Here is a 19,112-nt window from a genome sequence, read left to right as displayed (position 1 = left end):
AAGGGAGAGGGACACCTCTGGGACAGCTGACCAAACTAGACAAAGGGATATTCCACACCAGAGAACATCCATGCCCCCAGTGTAGAAACTGGGAGGAGTTGGCCAAAAAGGACTGATTGCTGCTCAGGGATGGGCTCAGTCTTGGTCACTGTGTAGTGAGAAATCATATTGTGCAACACCTGTTGGGGTTTATTATTCTCTTTCTTCTTTATTTTATTACTATTATTATATTTTAATATCAGTAGTATTATTATATGTACCTTGTTTCAATTATTGAATTGCTCTTAACTCAAGCTTTTTCCTTTCCTGATTCTTCTCTCCATCCTGTGGGGTGTAGGGGAAGGAGTGAACAGCTGTGTGCTTCTGAATTGCTGTCTGGGGTTAAACTACAACATCCACAAACTACCAAAGAATACTAGAAACAAAATCAAAGAAAAGTAAAGAAGGTAAATGGCCTGTAAAGAAGGTATTATGGCCTGTCTTTCTCAGCAAGGCAGGGTAAACTTACACTATCCAAGTTCTTTAAATCTTTACTGACCTCTGTGGATCATATAAACAGCTGAAGGTGTCTGACTGAGCTCTGCTGAAACGGATCTACAAATGTTTCAAGTAACTGGTCTGTGCTCTTCTAGATGATCTTTATTCTCCCAAGAAGTACAGAATACAAACCATTCAAAACTACACCTGAAATCAACTGTGTCCAGTTCTTTTTGGTGCCGTCACAAGATTAGACAATGATTAGGGAATTTAATTTTACTTAGAGACAGCCAAAGAAAAGCATTCTTTCTAGGTATCGCTACAGCCTAAGTGCAAAAAAAAAGTAAGATTTTCATAACCCCAAATTATTTTTTCCTAATGAATATGTAAGTTATATAACAACAATTTTTAAGTTATGAAAAAATACCAGTAATTATGAACTACTGCACAAAACTGCCATACATGTTTACTTAAACAGATTATTAAATGGAGGATAATAATAATAATAATAATAATGCATAATTATTCTTCTTTATATTAACATAAAACAGAGCTTTGCCTCCTTTAGTTTAATATCAGTGGCATTGTGCAGTTATCTGAATATATTATGGGGGTTTCATTAGAATTTTTCACTCAACTATCAGGAGATGTGAATGCAAGGTCTGCCTACATCACAGACATGCTGTCCTCTGCCACAGGTAATCACACCATGTACTCCTATCCAATTGATCAGTGCTCACTGAAACAAGACTTTGGCCTCCATTTTTTTGTGTTGGAAGACTATTTCTAGCAGAAGGCTATTTATCACCTTGCTCCTTTAATAATTAGAGACCTTCCTTCAAATATACACCTGACCAGCTTATTTATATTTTTTCCTATATCCACCACTTTTTTATGTCTTAAATGAAGTTTCTTCCTCTGCCAATGACAGCCATGACTCCTGTTATCAGGCTTGACTTTGCTAAATAAATAAAATATCTTTTAAATTTCCTCTTCTTTTTTCATTAATTTCACTATCCTCTTATATTTTCACACTTTGCCTGTACCTGCATGAATTCACCTTTCACGAATATAATGACCACAACTGTGAAATATTTCCTTTTCTGTACTGGAAATTTTCCGCTCCTTTAGCCAAGCTCTGGGGATTGTGCTTATCTTTCTCTCCCCCTCACTCCAGCATATCACACCAGTGGCTTGCCTGTAACTAATACACTCAAGCCTTCCTCTTTGCTTACTAATTCTTACTGTGTAGTATGCTGATTTTTTCCTATGCTGCTAGCTTTGCACCATCAGCAAACATAGTTTAAGTACTCCTGCTTTTTGCGCTAGCATAAAAAAATCAGGTTCTTGGAGGTCCTAGACTGTGCTGCACAAGTAACACCATTTCAGGACTATCTCCATATCAGTTCAACCTGATGATGCCTCCATATCAACTGCTGCCAATTACCACTTTCCCAACATGCTTCCCAAGAACCAACATATAGATTCTCCACTTGGTTGACCTCTTTTCCACTCCTTAATAGGTGGTTTTGCTGATTATCATCTTTACATCATTGGACAGCACCAACCGTGCAGCTGGTTTAACTTAAACAGGCTTAACAACTGTGGAACAAGATCACCAGTTATTTCAAGAGACTATTCATATTCTAGTGCACTATTCTGAGTATCTTGCCAGTCTCCTTGAGTTGCTAAAAATAAATCCTGAAATACTCTTCATTAATGTAATCCAGAAGAGGAATCTGTTCCTTCATGACCTACGTCTGTTGCCCTGGAAGCAGCTGCTGCATAATAGTGGGGTTCAGTACAACAACTCATTCCCAAGAAGCTGGGGAGATTGTCTCTACACAGAGGGCTGAATCAAGAGTGGATTTTTCCACACTGTCACTGTTGATGAAATGGGATTTTCAATTGCAATGCTCAGCACAGAGCAACCTGCCCAGGGAAACCTATGTTCCAATGCTGCCAAGTGATATATGCTCAGCACTGCATTTGTCAAACCATTTCCTCCACTAAGAGTTCATGTGTCAGTCTTGAAAATGGCTTGCTCTTCTACTACCTTTCCTGATGGAAATGGGAAAAGTGCAACTTGCTTCGTTTCACAAAACATCTTGTTGAGCCTCTTGACTCCAAATTGACTGCCTTGCAGGGAAAATTTGCTTTCTAAGATGTAAAAATGGTGTGACTCTTCAATCGTAATTCTGCCTCACTGGAATACGAAGGTCAAACAGGGAAACAACAATCATTAGATAAAGTGTTAAAAAGGGATTTCTGGGTTTAAGGGCAGTTTAAAAATGCATTCAGGACCCAGCAATTTCTTTTGTTTTAGCTGGAACTACACTATTAGCTGTTGATATCTGCATTAGACTCTGCTGTGATAAAAATCAAAATCTTTCTGTTACAAACATGCAAAGAATAAGTTCCACATGAAGATGGATCAAGAGAACATGAATAACTCCAGAAATGTACCAGAAGAGCAGCTTTCTGGACTAACTTTGCTGTAAATGCCAGCAACCAAACCCACCCACTGATACCAATTCCACATCTCAGTTTTATCTCATCTTAATCAAATCAATAATTATCTTATATAAATCCTGGGGAACTAGAATTTTATTCTTCATAGGAGCTTAATTCATTGTTTTCTTTCTAACATTTAAGTCTGTGTGCACTTATCTCAGTACATTGTGACCACTAAATCACACAATACATCATCTCTTTGTCAGTATCCTAGACAGAGAAGATCCTTTGAGAATATGCTTACAACATAAAGGTCATTCTGAAAGTTGACTAAAGGCATGAATAAAAAATAAAACATTTAGTAAAGCCCTTTGAGGAGACAAGATTGCCATTATCCTTCACTGTTTAAGCAATTTCTTCAACTGCTTTTCAACACTATTGTAACATCAGACGGCGAGTTTAATGGCAGCTCCTAAGTATATATAGAACCAAAGCCAAAATTCAGCTTAGTAAAGTTTCAGAAAGTTACACAGCAGTGAGAGATTAAGAATCATTATACACTTGGCAAACTGACCTATTTCCAAACGATGCTGTCACCAGATGATATGTGCAGTGGGTGTATTTTAGCCAACAAAAGCTAGCAAAGTGCCAAGAGCTGCTGAATTTCCTGTTAAGAATTAAGAGCCCCTCCACACACATTTTCCAGCACAATATACGGCCCATCTTTTTGTCAGCACAAGTCTTCCTTGAAAAATTAGGGTTGAAAAAAATCACCAGGCACCATTTCTCATGGAAGGTAAGGAAATTAAAGGAAATTAAAGAAGCTACAAAGAAAGAGCCTGATCTGAGGGTCTCACTGGTTAACATGCTTCTGAAGTAAAGTGCAATTCTAGTTTTATACTTGGTGCATGAGTACCATGTAAAACAGGAGTGTATAAATGTAAAAGTATGCAAGACAAATGACATTTTATCTTTAGACAAAATCATCCCTCATGCGTGTCATCCCTACTTATCAATTAATCACTAGAGCATGAATATCCCAAGACAAGGCTAAAAATGGGACATAATTTTTCACTAAATATGCTTGAAATAGCCAGTACATTTCACAAAGGAAAAGAAGAGGTTTGAGATCTACTTGGTAGCTGCTTCCCAAGTTCAACCCCATAGAATCTGAATGGAGAATCTCTGGCACTGACTGCAGTGATAGCTTGCTTGTGCCAGTCTTCAGCAGAAACCTCAAGGTTTATTTATATGACTGCAAGTGAGTGCATTTTCAGGAGCTAATGAATTACTAATTTCTTGTTACATTAACAGCAACTGAGCAAACAAAGTTCTAGCCATTGCAAACACAAAATAAAACGTACTAGCATAACCCCCTTAGTGAAAATTTAACTTGGTGAGCCTCTGAAACTTGGGACTGTATAAGCCTACCTTCACTGTCTTAGTTATTCTAGGCAATGTGAAACTTGTAAAAAAAAAGCAAAGTCAGTATTTCCAATCAGCTAGCAAAAACAATGGGCATAGGGAAACAAATCTCTGTCTCTGGAGTTCAAAATTCATCTGCCACACAGAAACATAGTTCTGGTTCATTAGAGTCTACATCTTCCAGTACCTGAAAGCAAACATACTGGTCTGATGGTCAGCTACTGATCTGTGTTCTATCTTCTCAGTGTTGCAAGTGAGGTTAGCTAAGCAGCAACCTTTCCAATCATTCATTTAATGAAAAGCCTACTGCTCTGCCTCACAGTAAAATTTTATCTGTCTCAATCTATCAAATGTTGGAAGATTAAAATAAAACACATGAAAACTCAAGAACCTGACTTTTCTTATTTAGATACCCACAGGGAAAAATGCTAAGTTCACATATGAACCTTGTGTTTTGCTTAATAGGAAAAAGGCACACTACCTGTTCAAAGGCTCTGAAAGAAAAAGGCAGTTGAAGAAACTGTACAGTCATTAGTAGGAAAAGATCAAAATCCACCATGAAAAACAGTTTAATTTCTTCTGATTGTAATGCTTACCTGCTTTTGTGCACAACAATACTACTAAACCTGTTACCTAGACCATGCCACTGCTTTTGAGTTTTACCTCCTAAAACCAAAGGAAAACAGAGGAATGTCTTTAGGAAATGGCATCCCAGTAATTCTCATATTTAGAGGAAACTGGAAATAAAAAGGACAATCTTTTTCCAGTAGGAAAATCCATGAACTCTCTTCTTAGCTGGGCAAACAAGGAAAATTGAGATTCAAAAAAAAGTTGCTACTGATTTTCTAAGAAACCATACTGATAATTTTTATTTATGATTTAAATATAAAATGGTCATATGGTAAAAATCTAAAATTGACATATAATTATCTTCATACATTTGGTTTCTGTCACTAAAGTTTGAAAATTGTGGCACATTAATGAAATAAACTTATAAGATCAAAGCAGAAATCATGAATGAGCCACAGAAAGATGATTTTTCATTTTTCTCCCTATGAATGGCCAGTCTGATTCTGCTTACACCATTAACTAGACAGGTTTCAAATATTTACTGAGGACAAAATCAAAACTGGCCCTTTAGCCAGTAAGACACTGCTACACCTAACAAAGAATAAGACAACAAATCTAATATGGCTAACTTAGAAACAAAGAACAACAGCTGAGCTAACTGATGAAATACAGAATCTTCTTGTCAATTTTGATTATACCAGGAAAGTTGCCAGAGCAGTTTAAAATACCCAGTTACACTTTTTTTAAAAAGAATTATAGATACATAATAACAGCTTCCCCCCCCACCCCCCTCCCTAGAAACTGATTGTGAGTCAAATTCTCAAAACTGCACTTGAGTCCTTAAAATTTTGCTGTCTTCATGATGCCCAGAGTGGTTTCTGAGAGAAGTACATGAGGGTCCCTAGTCTACACTGCTCACAGAGAGAAATATAAAACTGACAATACAAAACAAAATTACCAAACATTATCAAGAAACTGAGATGCAGGTACACAAAGAACAGTGGGGAGGGATGGTCCAAGGAGACAGGCAGCTGCTTCCCTACATCATGTCTGTAGTACAGAGTACTACTGCAAGAAGGGTGCTGCAGCCTACTTAAATCTATGAATAAATCTGTCTTGAGAACACGAATCACAGCATAAATATCAGCACCCTTCTGAGACACGCAATTCTTGCAACCACTCTTCCATCTGTGATTCTTTTCATTTAAAATTCTGTAAATGAAGAGCAATAGCTTACAAAAGCCATTGTTGGGTCATTTAGTTACATACAGAAATTTGCATCTCAGTTACTTAATTGGAATCCCACAACTGTCACTTGTGAATACACTTCTCTGGTAATTTTGTTCAGACAGCAACCATATAAAAGACTGTCAGAAATGCTTCTGAATTATTAAAATACACTTTTTAAATAAAGGCAAAATGCAAAAACTAACTTTCCAATCCAGGTTGTACTACCCAGTGCTCCTAGGGAGACAGCATCAAGATTGTTGCTAGACATTGAAAAATAACTTCCCATCTAAAGAATAACACAGAGATCTTCACTTAAAACAAGTATTACAATTTAGTGAATGATTAAAGACATTATTTCCTAAACTAATGGTCAGCATTTGTACATGGAATCTTGCATTAAAATGAAGAAGCCCAGCACATACATTTACACTGTTGAAGAAAACATTAGTACTTGTAAGATTGTAGACTTCCACAAATTAGTCCAGATCAAACCATGTTTGAAGTCTGGATATCTCTTAAAACATAACCTGCATCCAAAAACATTAACAAGTATCTATTTCAAGCTATAAAGCTGCACCGAGCATACTTAAAATTAGTACTTCTCAAAAGGCTTGTAATGCTTCTTTTACACCTCTCATGTTACATAACAGCTCTTAGAAATAAACAAAAAACGGAGGACAGTATCAAACAGTCTTTGTGCTTTCCTAACTTGTCTACATGACAGTTACCTTCTTCTTAGCAAAATTCCTTAATATAAATGTACAGGCTTGCATATTTGTCCTGAACACCAAGTTACTGCATGTATTATGAAAGATGTGTGTAGCTGGTAACACTTTGCCCAATACACTACAGGGAAATAAATAACACAGCTACAATATATAATGCAATACTTACTATTTATATGTTTCTGAACGAATGTATTCAAAAACATGAGATACTCCCAACTGGAACTGATCAGCAATAGGGGTAACCCAGGGATTGTTCTCTGCTTTGAAGACTTGTTTTTGACCAGTTAAATCCAAATTACCTGAAAGAGATTAAACAAAACACCAGATGAAAAATATTTGAAACATGAAAAATTTGAAAGAAATACCTTGTGGTGAATGTAAAAACTTTTTATTCATTTCAGAGAATGCAACCATAACAACAGCAAATATTTCAGTCTTAGGAAAGACAAACAGAAGGACACTAGCTCCCACCATGATGGATGCAGTTCCACTCTATTTGTTTCAGTGCTGCTACACACTGAAAAGCATGGTTGAACCCTGACCACTTATTTATTAAATTAGTTTCAAGTGTGACTTGATAATGCATCTGTTCACCATCTCCACTATGATCTGCAGGAATGAAAGGAGAATGATTCTCTGGTAGAAGTCTGCTCTGCTGAAACTTGGCATTGCAAAGCATTCCTCAATCCCTGCTCCAAGGGCTTTTTGCATTCCCAGTGCCCAGCACATTGTACCAATATCCCGCTCTGATCTGGGGTTAGAGTGACACACACTCACAAAAGCAGACAGACAATGCCATTCTTGTAACATGGCAGTTTTACCGATTCTTGACAGAAGACGTAAGAGACCTGTCATGAGTTTGCTCTGGGCGTTTTGTACATGTTGTAAAAATTTACCACCCGAGCCCAAAATCAGCACGTGTTCCTTTCAAATTCCTCATAACTATGATACAAAGGGCTGAATTCTGGGATAGCATAGCCATTGAAATATTTCCTTGTGTTCTTTAAATTAAGAAATCTGTGGCCTATTTTCAAAATTTTTTGGTGAATTTTATAATTTAAGAGAGGCCTACCAGTCCCCCAAAAATCAACAATAACTAAACCACAGTAAGATAAAATAACTATGGGGAACAAACAAAAAATATTTACAGGATTTTGAAGACTGATAGAGCCAAGATGTTGGTTAAATCTGGTATCAACCTGACACCACAGCTTTCCAAAATGAAAGGGGCTGTGCAAGCGCAGGCAAGGGGAGCTGCTTCAATCCCTGTGCTCATTGCTCACTTTGGCTGCACGTTCTGCTTGACAGCTAATCCTTGGCGTCGTAAAGGGGGTTAACACAATTAAAGACAGGCCATTATACGGTGTGAAAAGATGCCAAGCATCTCATAGCAGCCCATCCCGGAGTCAGGAGCCACCGTTACCTTAACAAACCTTAACGAGCTCATCTGCCAGCCGTCTGTGCAGGCTGGCCGAGCCGCAGCGCCGGAGCAGCCCCACAGCCGTCAGTCAGGCGGCGGCCGCCCGCCGCACGCCTCGCCGCTTTATTAAGGGACTCGGCAGCCCTGCTCTAACAAGCAGCAGGAAAAAGGATTAAGTACTGTGACAAAGAGGACCTAATAAGCAGACAGCAGCGCGTCTGTGCCGGCTGGAGGCGCGGGCCGGCGCTCTCGCTGTCCGGATCTCGGGCGGAGGCTGCTGGGGAAGCCGGCCAGAGCGGCAATTAGCCCTAACCCTCTGACCGGGGCTGCTGGGAAGATTATGTATCACTCAGGGGCTTGCTTTGCAACTGTAAATTGGATTTCACATTTTATTACCTAAAAAATATCCTGTATGCTGCTCTCTGAAACTACCAACATTGCAAGCACTCTGTAGGTGGGGCATCAAAGCAAAATCGATCTGTGTCCAACTAAAGAAAAAACAGCTAAATTTGGGGAAGTGAGATTGGCCACCATCACTGGTCAAGTTCAATGCTGCTTATACGAATAAGTCACATGTGCCCAAAATCTCAATATTTGGAGTCTCAGCTGAATCCTCTTGTCCCAAGCTGTGTCAGAAATTTACCACCCAGGGAAGGCTGCTGCATGTTTCCATTCCTACAGTACAGTGTGCCCACTTCCATTTCAATACCACATGGCCCGTTTAAACGTAATTAAATGAAATAATTACAAGTCTACTACAAGCCAAAGGAATCTTACAGCAAAAGCAAGAGTGCTCAAGCAGAATAACCTGTGGGCCCCCATGCCAATGTAATAGCTTTATTTTCCTGTCTTCCCTTTTTTTCCTAAAACACATTGGAAGGAGACAAATATTTCATTTCACCTTCAGAGGGAAACAGAGGCTCTAATTCATCTATTTACAGTGGAAATTGGGGCACACAAAAATTCAGCATCCACCCCAAAATCCACCCCATCCCTGCCCAGGACGTCCTTCTGGAAGCCTTGCCAGCAGCAGCTGGCCTGGCAGCCCATCCCACCGGCCACCTAGAGCTGGAGTGAGAGCCTAGGGATTTTAGGTGAAGAATTTAATAAAGTGTGGTAGTGAGAAAAAGAACAACTTGTCTGTCCTCATAGCAAGTACCAGATTCTCCGCAGGTGAGTGAAGAAGGGCTGCCCTGCAGAAGACAGGAAGGACAGGGCAATCAGTGCTTGAAAAACATCGCTGCTGGATACCAAAATTTCCATCTGGAAATGAAGGACAGAAATAGGCAGGAAAATAAATAGGATAAGAAGTTACAGGGAGAGTGCCCCACCTCATCAGAACTAAGTAAAAAATGGAGTCTAACCCTCCTGACACAAGGCAAGCCATTTGAGCACAAAGAAGCCACATAGTTAAAAAAGAGACAGAAGGGAAACGTGTCTCTTCTGCATCACCATATCCTGGTGTCCTTTCTGTGCTTACAGCTAAAAAAATCCATGAATCAATGGTGTACACACCTAATTCTCCTCCGGCTGCAGGACATCCAGGAGTCCCAAGCACAAGGCTGAAGTCTCAGTAACATCTCAGGAACAGTATGTGCTGGGGCAGCCAAACACACAGAAGCACTGCATGGACCCTTCTGCTACAGTGCAGAAGACAAATCCAGCAGTGTGGAAGAGATGATCACACTTGCCTGAAGCAATGGCTCTGGCACCAGGCTCCCCAGAGGAGTGCCCAGCAACTGGACACCTCACACATGTCCCTGTTCCCCAACTCCAAAAGCCTCCTTGCCTAGGTGACTTTTTTATGGTAACACCCTGTTAGAAAATGCTGTTATTCCACCCCTGCAGTACTAGAGCCAGGGAAAAAGCCATGGCAGATGTGCCTTCATGCATATTGTCTAACAGCAGCATCAGCAGAACAGTCCCCAGGGCTTTTGGAAATTTATATACTGTTCTGCTACAGAGATCACATCAAATCCCTCAGATACTTTTAGCAAGCAAAATACAGAATTACCTCTAGTAATCCTCCAGCACTGAAGACTCAATCATAAAATATATTCGGAGAGGAGACTGCATTGGTCATTGCTGTTTTGTTCTACATGCACATCTACCTATTAAAAAATACTTATCATTTCTGTAATTTGGCATAGATCATTTCACTAAAATTTTACTTCTTCATTATGGACTTAAAGTTCTGCTATTTTGTCATACTGAAAAAAATCAGTGACACCAAAAGGCATCACAATCATATACCTCTGGTAAGTGAGGAGGAACAGGCCACCTTCAAGGCTAGTCAGCACAGTGCCTTTCCTAGGGCACAGAAATGTAATTTAAATTATTTGAGTGCCTCTAAAATTATTCTAATAAATCATCAAAACTATAAATCCCAGCACCCAGGTTTAACATGCTTAAAGAACCTTCAAAGTCCAATGGGTACTTTTTCTACTCTATCTTGAGTAGATACAGATTTCCAGGTAGGAAGACTGCAAAGTAGACACTGCGGCTACCAGTAAGTGGACACTGAAAAGAGAAGAGAATCTGGAAAAGGGAAGAGCAGAGATCTAACAGCTGACTGCTGTGGATGACCTGCACAGAATGACCAAACGTCTTCTAAGAGGAGCCATCTGTGTAATTTTAGAAATGCCTGATCTTGGCATTTTTATTTCTGTCTCAGCACTCATTGTATCTAAAGATGATCTTAAACCCTTAAGTTTGATTGGATCTTGTAATTTAACTTCTTTGTTTATTCCACCTCAAAACTGGATTGCTCCTAATACCCAACTATTCAGCTGTGCAGACCTAAAAACTATCTACTGCCAAAATCTCTTGTTAGCTGCCACCTGGGAGCTATAGTAAACAGATCAACACCAAAACTCTTGAGAATTCAAGTGCAAAATCAAAGTGTGCATATTTTTAATTGTAATATGTTCTAACTTAAGTCACCCATTAACAAAAAATACCATTTATCACTTCCTAAACTCAGAGCGTGGACAGCCATGGGTGGGCAGAAGGGCCACCTCATATGACAGTGGGCACACCTCATCCTGAGAGATATTTAAATGATAAAAAGGCACTTACACTTTCTTGTCTCAATGGATCTATCCTGCACTTGAGCTAAAACATTATCATTAATGTTTCTTATTTTCCTGCAGTTCTGTTGAAATAAAAAGTGGTTTGTGAGAACATTCATGTTTTGATCAAATGCCTCCAACGGTCAGAAAAGAGCTTAGAATAGAAAATCAAATGTGCCTCCCACAGCAGTGTCTGACACAGAGAGTGTCTGAGCCAGTAATAATACTACCCCCATCACTTATGTGACTACTACCCATACCTTAATTGTAAAGTATCAGTTAGGCCAAGGGTGCCTTCAGACCTCCTAGGCTACTTCTGTCCATTAGACTTAGCCTGCAAGCACCCCTAACATATACAGCTAAGCCCCTCATCCTCTTGTGAGGTATGATAAACAAAAAGTGTCTAATATTTATCCAGCGGATGTATACTGGAGGTACAGTAAGGTGTGACTAATGTAGATAGACATTACCTCAATACATACAAAAGGAAACAGAATGAACACACACCTGGCTTGTTCTTTTCACTTGAATACCCCCTGGCAACACTTTAAATACTTCCAAAAATTAAAAGGTGAAATTAAGCAATTAAACAACTCTGACATTTGAGATGTGAACATTGGCATTCAGCGTAAGAAACATGATCCTAGCTGTAAAATGCCAGATCAACGCTTCTTTGTAATGGTTTAAACTCATCCCCAGTGGAGCTTCATTAAAATCAATGGATATAATTTTTAGCTTGTATACTGTTGAGCTTCATATCTGTATCCTGTTGATACTCTGACTCCCCTCCCAGCCTAGACTCTTCTTCATTGACCTCAAGGAGAGTCCTCCAATTATAACACATCCCTTTTAGCAATTCCTCTTAAGACTGCAATCGAAACATTCCTTCCCTTTACAACACAAATGTCTTACTCTCTGTCGTATATATAACAGGAGGAACAAAATTAGTTTTAGTAATTTATTTAGATATAAATACCTTTGAATCCTGTTTTATTAAATGCTAAGTAAGGGATCAATCCACTGCACTAAATTTAAACTTTGATTGTACGTAAAAATATGTCTGTCCTGGCTTGCTTTAGATTTGCTTTACACTACAGGGCTTATAATTTTTATTACTTTTGTGGCATTTGCTTTGTGTCAATAGAGAGAGAGATTGCTTAAAGTGTGGGGGTAGAAGAAATATAATGATTATTATGTCATGAAAAGGAAACCAAAGCAATTAATTCTGAATGATGTTTTAATACCTATGTAAAAAACTCGAAATATATACTCATTTCTATGCCACAAAGTATTAACAAAGACAATGATTTTTACCCCAATCTTAAGCACATGTAAGGCTGTGCACCAGTAACCTGTACAATTCCTATAAACAGGTAAGACCATTTCTGCTTTGAAGACAGTACTTTTGAAGGATTAGTAACAGAAGAGAGTAGATTTAAACAGTATTAATAAAGCAGCAGTAAGACAACAAAGAGCAAAGTCTTGTACCTAAGTGCAGTGTGACTCAATCTCTTTGGAATTCGCAGAAATATTCACGGCGATATTCAGAATGATAAACAAATCTACATCTCCATAGCATATGTCAAAAATACTAAATTTCTTACTGATGAGCTCCTATGCACTAAGAGAGAACAACTAAGTTTAGTAAATCTAAAAGTAGACTGAAAATTCATTGATCCAAAAGATCAATCCCAGCAACACTTCTGCTCTTTCACCCCTACATCCTTATACTGAAGAAGGTATAACAGTATCACTTCAAGTCACCAGCACTTCAGAGAACCCTGAAATAGCATTTGTGGTGGTTCTACAAACATGGAAAAAGGTTTAAGGCTCAGATAACAAGAAGCCAGACTCAGTACATGCAAATAAACGAGATACTCCAGAGCATCCATCACACAGAAGCAGGCTGGAAGTCTTCCCCTGGTTCCTCTCCTAACCACACAGATAGGAATGCCTGCAATCTCCCTTGTGAGGGTTAGACAGGAAGCCCCAGTGTAAGAGAAGGCTGAGGGAGCAATCTGAAAATCAAACACTGAGGCCAAAATCCATCCTGTTTTACAATTACTTTCAGGGAGTTAAAACAGGCTTTACAACATCACATGTTATTCTTACAACTTCTTAGATGTACATGATAATTTCCAATAATGAGTTTGGAGATGAGACCCCAACTTCAGCATTGACCTGAATACATGCAACAGTAAATCTGTGTCAGTTCAGTAACTGAAGAGCTTACATATTTCAAACAGAAAAACATCTGGTCTGAAAAACATCAGGAGATGGAGACTCTACTCTGCCAGTTGTGTCATATTCTAATGGTTCATCACTGTCAAAACACATTCTTTACTTCTGAGCTGAACTAAGCTGACTTATTTCTAAAACACTGCTGTGCTCCCTCTGCCCATCTGCAAGGGGAAAGACCATCTATGCTTTCTTCTCATGGAGCGAGTGAGAATCAGCAGCCAAGTGTTCTCTCACTCTACTTTGATAGGTTAAATAGTCTGATTATACTGTGATCCCATAGTAGCTACTCCATTTGCTTCAACTCTTAGTAAGAGGAACATAGTTGAAATAAATCAAGTAAAAGCAGACCAACTAAATCTTGAATTCTTTATCCTTGATGAAAATGGGAAGCATTAAAGGGCAAACTGGTATTGCCTCAGCTACAGCTATTAAAATTGTATGGGAAGAGAATTTTACCCTCCAGTACATTTCATAGGAGTTTAAAACAAAGTGAATGTAGTCCCGAGATGTTTATACAAAATTCCAGCATCAAAGCAAAGTCAGCTACAATCTTTAACAAAATAACAAAATGTAATGGAAAGTCTGACACTTCTGAATGTGTCAGGACTGAAGATGAAGCCTGGGAAAGAAGAGGATGGATGGCTGAACCACCACCTTCAACCACACTTCTGGTATTAAATACAGAAAGATTATAGCCCTAACCTGGCTGGGCAAACTCAAGTTTTCACATTCAGGTGACAGGAGGAGAGGTTAACTCTATGGGAACAAGGAGAGAGCTGTGGAAACTTCCACCATCACAGTACGCAACAAACAGACCTAACCAGGATAACTAGTAGAAAGAGTAAATAATAGTAACATTCACATATGAAAGCCATAAAACAGGAACTTAATGCAGCACACAATGTACTCCTCACCTAACAACACTTTGCTAATGGCTTGTAGTGCCACATGACAAGTCAGGCTGTTTGAACAACTCAACTCCACCACACACAGCTCTCAGGTACCAGGGCAACCAGCCCGGCTGGTGCCATTTTCTTGGTAACTAAGAGGAAAGGCAGAGGGACAAGCACTTTAATAAAAATCCAAGAAATAACTCGAAAATGTAATTTCAAAATGTATTTTTAAAAATACATCCTAAAATTATTTATTTATTACTTACAACTTGATTAAATTAATTTCTCCCACATTCCTCAGGTAAGAACAAGATAATTTTCTAGAAGACCTACAAGTACTGTGAAGTTTCACCGATTTCTTTCTTTGAAAGGTGACATGTTGTGCTGGAAATACCATTTCCTTCACTGCTCTGTGTAACAAACGTCCAGCGCTGACTGGGATCCCAAGGGGCAGACCAACAGTCACCACTAAGTGTTCACAGCGAAGAAACCCAAGAAACACACTACGCAGCAGATGGGTTTTGGAACAAAGGAAATTAACGTGATGTCAAAGTAGTTTAACATCAAAGACACTTTAATGGCACAGGAAGTATTACAGGCTTAGAGGATCAGCATCCCAATTTATTTTGAAATATATTGCACATTTTTTCCAGCATGAGAAACTCCCCTGAGATTCTCAATTACATGGGAATTCAACAGAGCATTCTCTCTTTGAAGGGTCCCTATCAGACCAAAATCTAGTTAATTTTTAAAAATGACCTCAAAAAAGACTCACTGTATTGCTTTTGCCCTGCACCTTTGAAACTTCCAGTCAAACACAGGTTGCCAAGTACTCAGAAGAGCGAAACCACCTTTAAGTACTATGAAACACATAAAATGAACCAAATATAACAACAAATGTAACATTTGCTCAGATTGGCTCTAATTACAGTACTCTTACCTACTACAGTTCTGACACAACGGATGAAGTATCTGCTGACAGAAACATCATTATTATGTTGATGGTACTTAGAGTACAGTCAACATGAGGAGAACCCACACACACACTGTAGTCATCCGAGAAGTGACTGTAGAACTTACATATTTCAAAAACTAATGTAAATCTGAATCTTCGAAAGTTTGGCAAGAATTACAGCAGTGTCCATCAAGTACTTTGAATTCAGCCTGGTTTCTAACTACATAACAAGTGGTGGGGTGTAGGGATTTTTGGCTTTTTTGTTCTTTTTTTTTTGACTTAAACCTAAAATGAGAAACCAAATTAGAGTATGCACAGATTTTCAGGGAAGCTTTTCTATATAAATAATCTCTCCATAAGCTATCTTGTTACTTACATATTTGTTATTGTTTCTTGACTGGTAACTGCTATATCAGCAGTCCCAGAAAACAACTTATTTTGTTTACCCACCTTTACCTTAGTTCCAAAATTAGAAGCATATCTTTTTTTTTTTTTTTAATTGTAAGGTATCAATTAATTGTTCTAGTGTTCAGAACTGTTGTCCAAAGAGCCCCAGTGTTCAGGCATCCAACAAGCACCAACTAATGACCTGTATTGCAGGTGTGAGCAGTGCTGTGTTGTGACACAAGCAGGGTACAGTGACAGTTTATACTAAAATAAGAAAAGTTTGGCATTTACATCAACTAGTGGAAAGTTTCCAACATTTGGAAAAGAAATATCTTTTGTAAAGTAAGTGATTCTTATGTTTGCATATGCCTGTTATAATTACCTGAGTAAATGGCTATTTCGATTAATATTTACTTGAACAAACAACTGCAGCTACTACTTTGCGTAATACAATATTAATACACACATTCTAGTGTCATTTCAAAAGCCTAAATTTTAAAAGGTGTTCCTGTGATGGAAATATTGAGGCTTTTGGCACAATTCCTTGAACTTTGTATTTAAAGCCAATTCTTTATCCACAGAAAGTAATTTAGCTATTAAAAAATATATTTATGAAAAAATTACTTAGCTATTTTGATACAGAAATTAAATTTAGAAATTTACAAAATGTTTCATGCTTCTTAAAAAGGAACATGACTACTTAGGCAATTAAGATTTTTAGATTTTTTTTAAGTTGGTTTCTTTTTTTTTTTTTTTTTGAAAAAGGCTTGAATTTTCTACTTTTCCAGTATGGACTAACTTCATAATTTTGATAGTGTTTCTCATTACCTGAGGAAATTCCTTGATAAACTATAACAGTTTTGAACAGCAACTTATGAGCCGTTGATGCCAAATTCAATTTTGCAAAAGGAAGATGTTAATTGGGAATGTAATCTTAGAAATCACTGTTCTTGCATATGCATAAACACGACCAAACCACGTGTTTGCACACATGTGTTAGCAGCAGGGTAGTGTACACAGGCAACATTAGAATCTGGGCTTTAAAAATCATACCAATTGTTTTCACATCAAAAATGCAGACATACAGACAAGCCAGTTACATTCTCTGGGTAATTATTTAGCTACATCTTAGTGAGTACTCTGCACCATATACCACTCTTACATTCCTGATTCTCCTGAGAAAATCTTTTATGTGGCACATATGGGTCCACCCAGATGAACAAACAATGAACTTAAAACACATCACTGATGTGACTAATTGCATCTACCATTTTACATGGTTTTTGTTTCTAGTCTATTTTCTTTCCAAACTGTTCTTATTGTTAAATGGTCAAAACACACAAAGCGACAGATTTAGTGCCTCCTTGGCAATTTATATAACTGACTGCAACTCTGCTGTTGCAGGGAATCATGATTTATTTGTCTCGCAATGCAGCACATAACCTTTTAAATGTTGGGGAAAAAAATGCCAGTGCCTCTTTAAAGTTTATATATGACTGCCCACCACCATTTCTCATGAATGGGGTTTTGAGAGACAAACGATAAAAACAAGCTGCAAATTCCACCCACCTACTCCCAGCCATTTCCTGTGTTCATCACTCACATGTACTGTATTTACAAAAAAAGCATCTCACCCAGGGACCAATGCAGTCTTTCAGTCCTCTCCTTTCCTCCTGGGCAGGAATATTTCTCTTAAATTAGCAGTAGGAAATCTCTGCTAAACACAACAGAGGATAATAGTGATCTCCCCCAGCCCTGTACTGGTGCCACCTCAATCACACTGGATGACATTACAGGCAGACTGTAGGAGGTTATTTATTGGTATCTCCACTCCAAAGTTGTGACCCTGAGGCCTGTCTGTGGCCTTTTTCATACCCTATTCTTCATTCCTTCTTCTGCACTTATTTACATTACCTTTAAAAAACACTTTAGTGTAACACATACATCCTTCTCATCATTCAACTGTGCCCATCTCCATGGTAAATGAACATCCAGTGACTCACTGCTGTCCACCAGAGACTGAACTAAGCTAGTCAAAAGCCTTCAGCAGCTTTAATTATGAAAGTGATAATGAGAGAGAAAAGATTGTTTACTTTGGATGGAATAGGAGTAGCTCCAATTAATGCAAATAGGACCAGCTCACTGAAAAGCTATTTATCCAAAATGCACACCAAGACGTATTTGTATAGTTCTGAGTACATTATAATTCAATTTTAAAAATTTAGGAGGAAGAACTCGGACAGCAAAGTTCATTCTCCCTTAGATGGTATTAGCATGGCATTACCAGTCCATGCAGTAGGTTGTAACCCTCTCATGCCACCTTTCACTGGCAGACTTTAAAACTGTCTCTAAAGGGGCACTTCTCTAAACTGTCCTGGTTTACAGAAGGGAAACCAGGACTGCTGAGATTCATTCTTTTCTATGGTTTGTTCCCTGATCTCAAACAAGCCTTCCAAATCCTAGTCTGGTGTTCTGGTCCCTACACGTGTGCCCAGATGCTTAATAAACAAGCAGAACATTGTTTTCCACAGTAAATATACCTGCAATTTGGACAAATTACTAGACTTCAGTGTAATGTTCTCTGGAAATACATGCCAAAATCTATTTTAAAAATTTGAGATGGTTCTAGCATTATCCACAGCATAGATTACAACAGAAATTATGGCAACTAATCACAAATGAGGATCTTGAGTAACAGCGTAAAATGAAACATTGATTAATTAATACATGAAAAGATGAGTAGAGTTTACAAAATACCTTTTGAGTAATAAAGAACAGAGGCAACAATGACTTAGCTGTGTCAGTGAACCTCACCTTTGTCAAATGGGGCAAAATTACAAGTCCTTTTTTTACGAGATTGTGATATTGTTCTAAAATGCAAAGAAATGCTTAGAGGAAAATATTTCCCTTGGCCATCCTGAACTTTGCACGTCAATACAAAATAAATTTTGGGAATTTTATTTCAAACATTTCCATTTGGGATGGATTTTGATAGTAAAACCATTTAATGGGGATTTGTTGCTATGCTTCTAAGGCAGCAGCATGTTTAGAATATTTAATTAGCCAAAGAAGGTGGTTAGACTCAGTACACTATTCATTTTCCACGTTCTGAAAAAACCTCAAAAGCTATAATTTAGGAAGTACAGAAAAGTACACTTACAGACACTACATGTTCCTGAAAAGTTATTGCTGTTCTGAGAATTGATAAATAAATATGACTTTGACCAAAACCTAAAGAAAGTATAGCTGTGTCAAAATAAA

The 19,112-nt window shown here is 38.2% G+C and overlaps 1 protein-coding gene across 3 annotated transcripts in view; it reads right to left on the bottom strand.

Moving 5' to 3' along the window:
- Positions 1 to 19,112, bottom strand: part of RSU1 (Ras suppressor protein 1) — a 102,113-nt gene that overhangs the window by 54,879 nt on the left and 28,122 nt on the right. For all 3 annotated transcript variants that reach the window (XM_085566156.1, XM_085566146.1, XM_021551646.3), the window contains exon 8: positions 7,051 to 7,183. In XM_085566156.1, coding sequence (XP_085422282.1) covers positions 7,051 to 7,183 — 133 coding nt within the window. The remainder of the gene's footprint in view (positions 1 to 7,050; positions 7,184 to 19,112) is intronic.

This window comes from Lonchura striata, chromosome 2, assembly GCF_050655825.1.
Source record: "Lonchura striata isolate lonStrDom1 chromosome 2, ASM5065582v1, whole genome shotgun sequence".
In the NCBI taxonomy this organism is placed as follows: domain Eukaryota; kingdom Metazoa; phylum Chordata; class Aves; order Passeriformes; family Estrildidae; genus Lonchura; species Lonchura striata.
The sequence above is the reverse complement of the archived record's forward strand: the minus strand, read 5'-3'. Positions and strand labels throughout refer to the sequence as shown.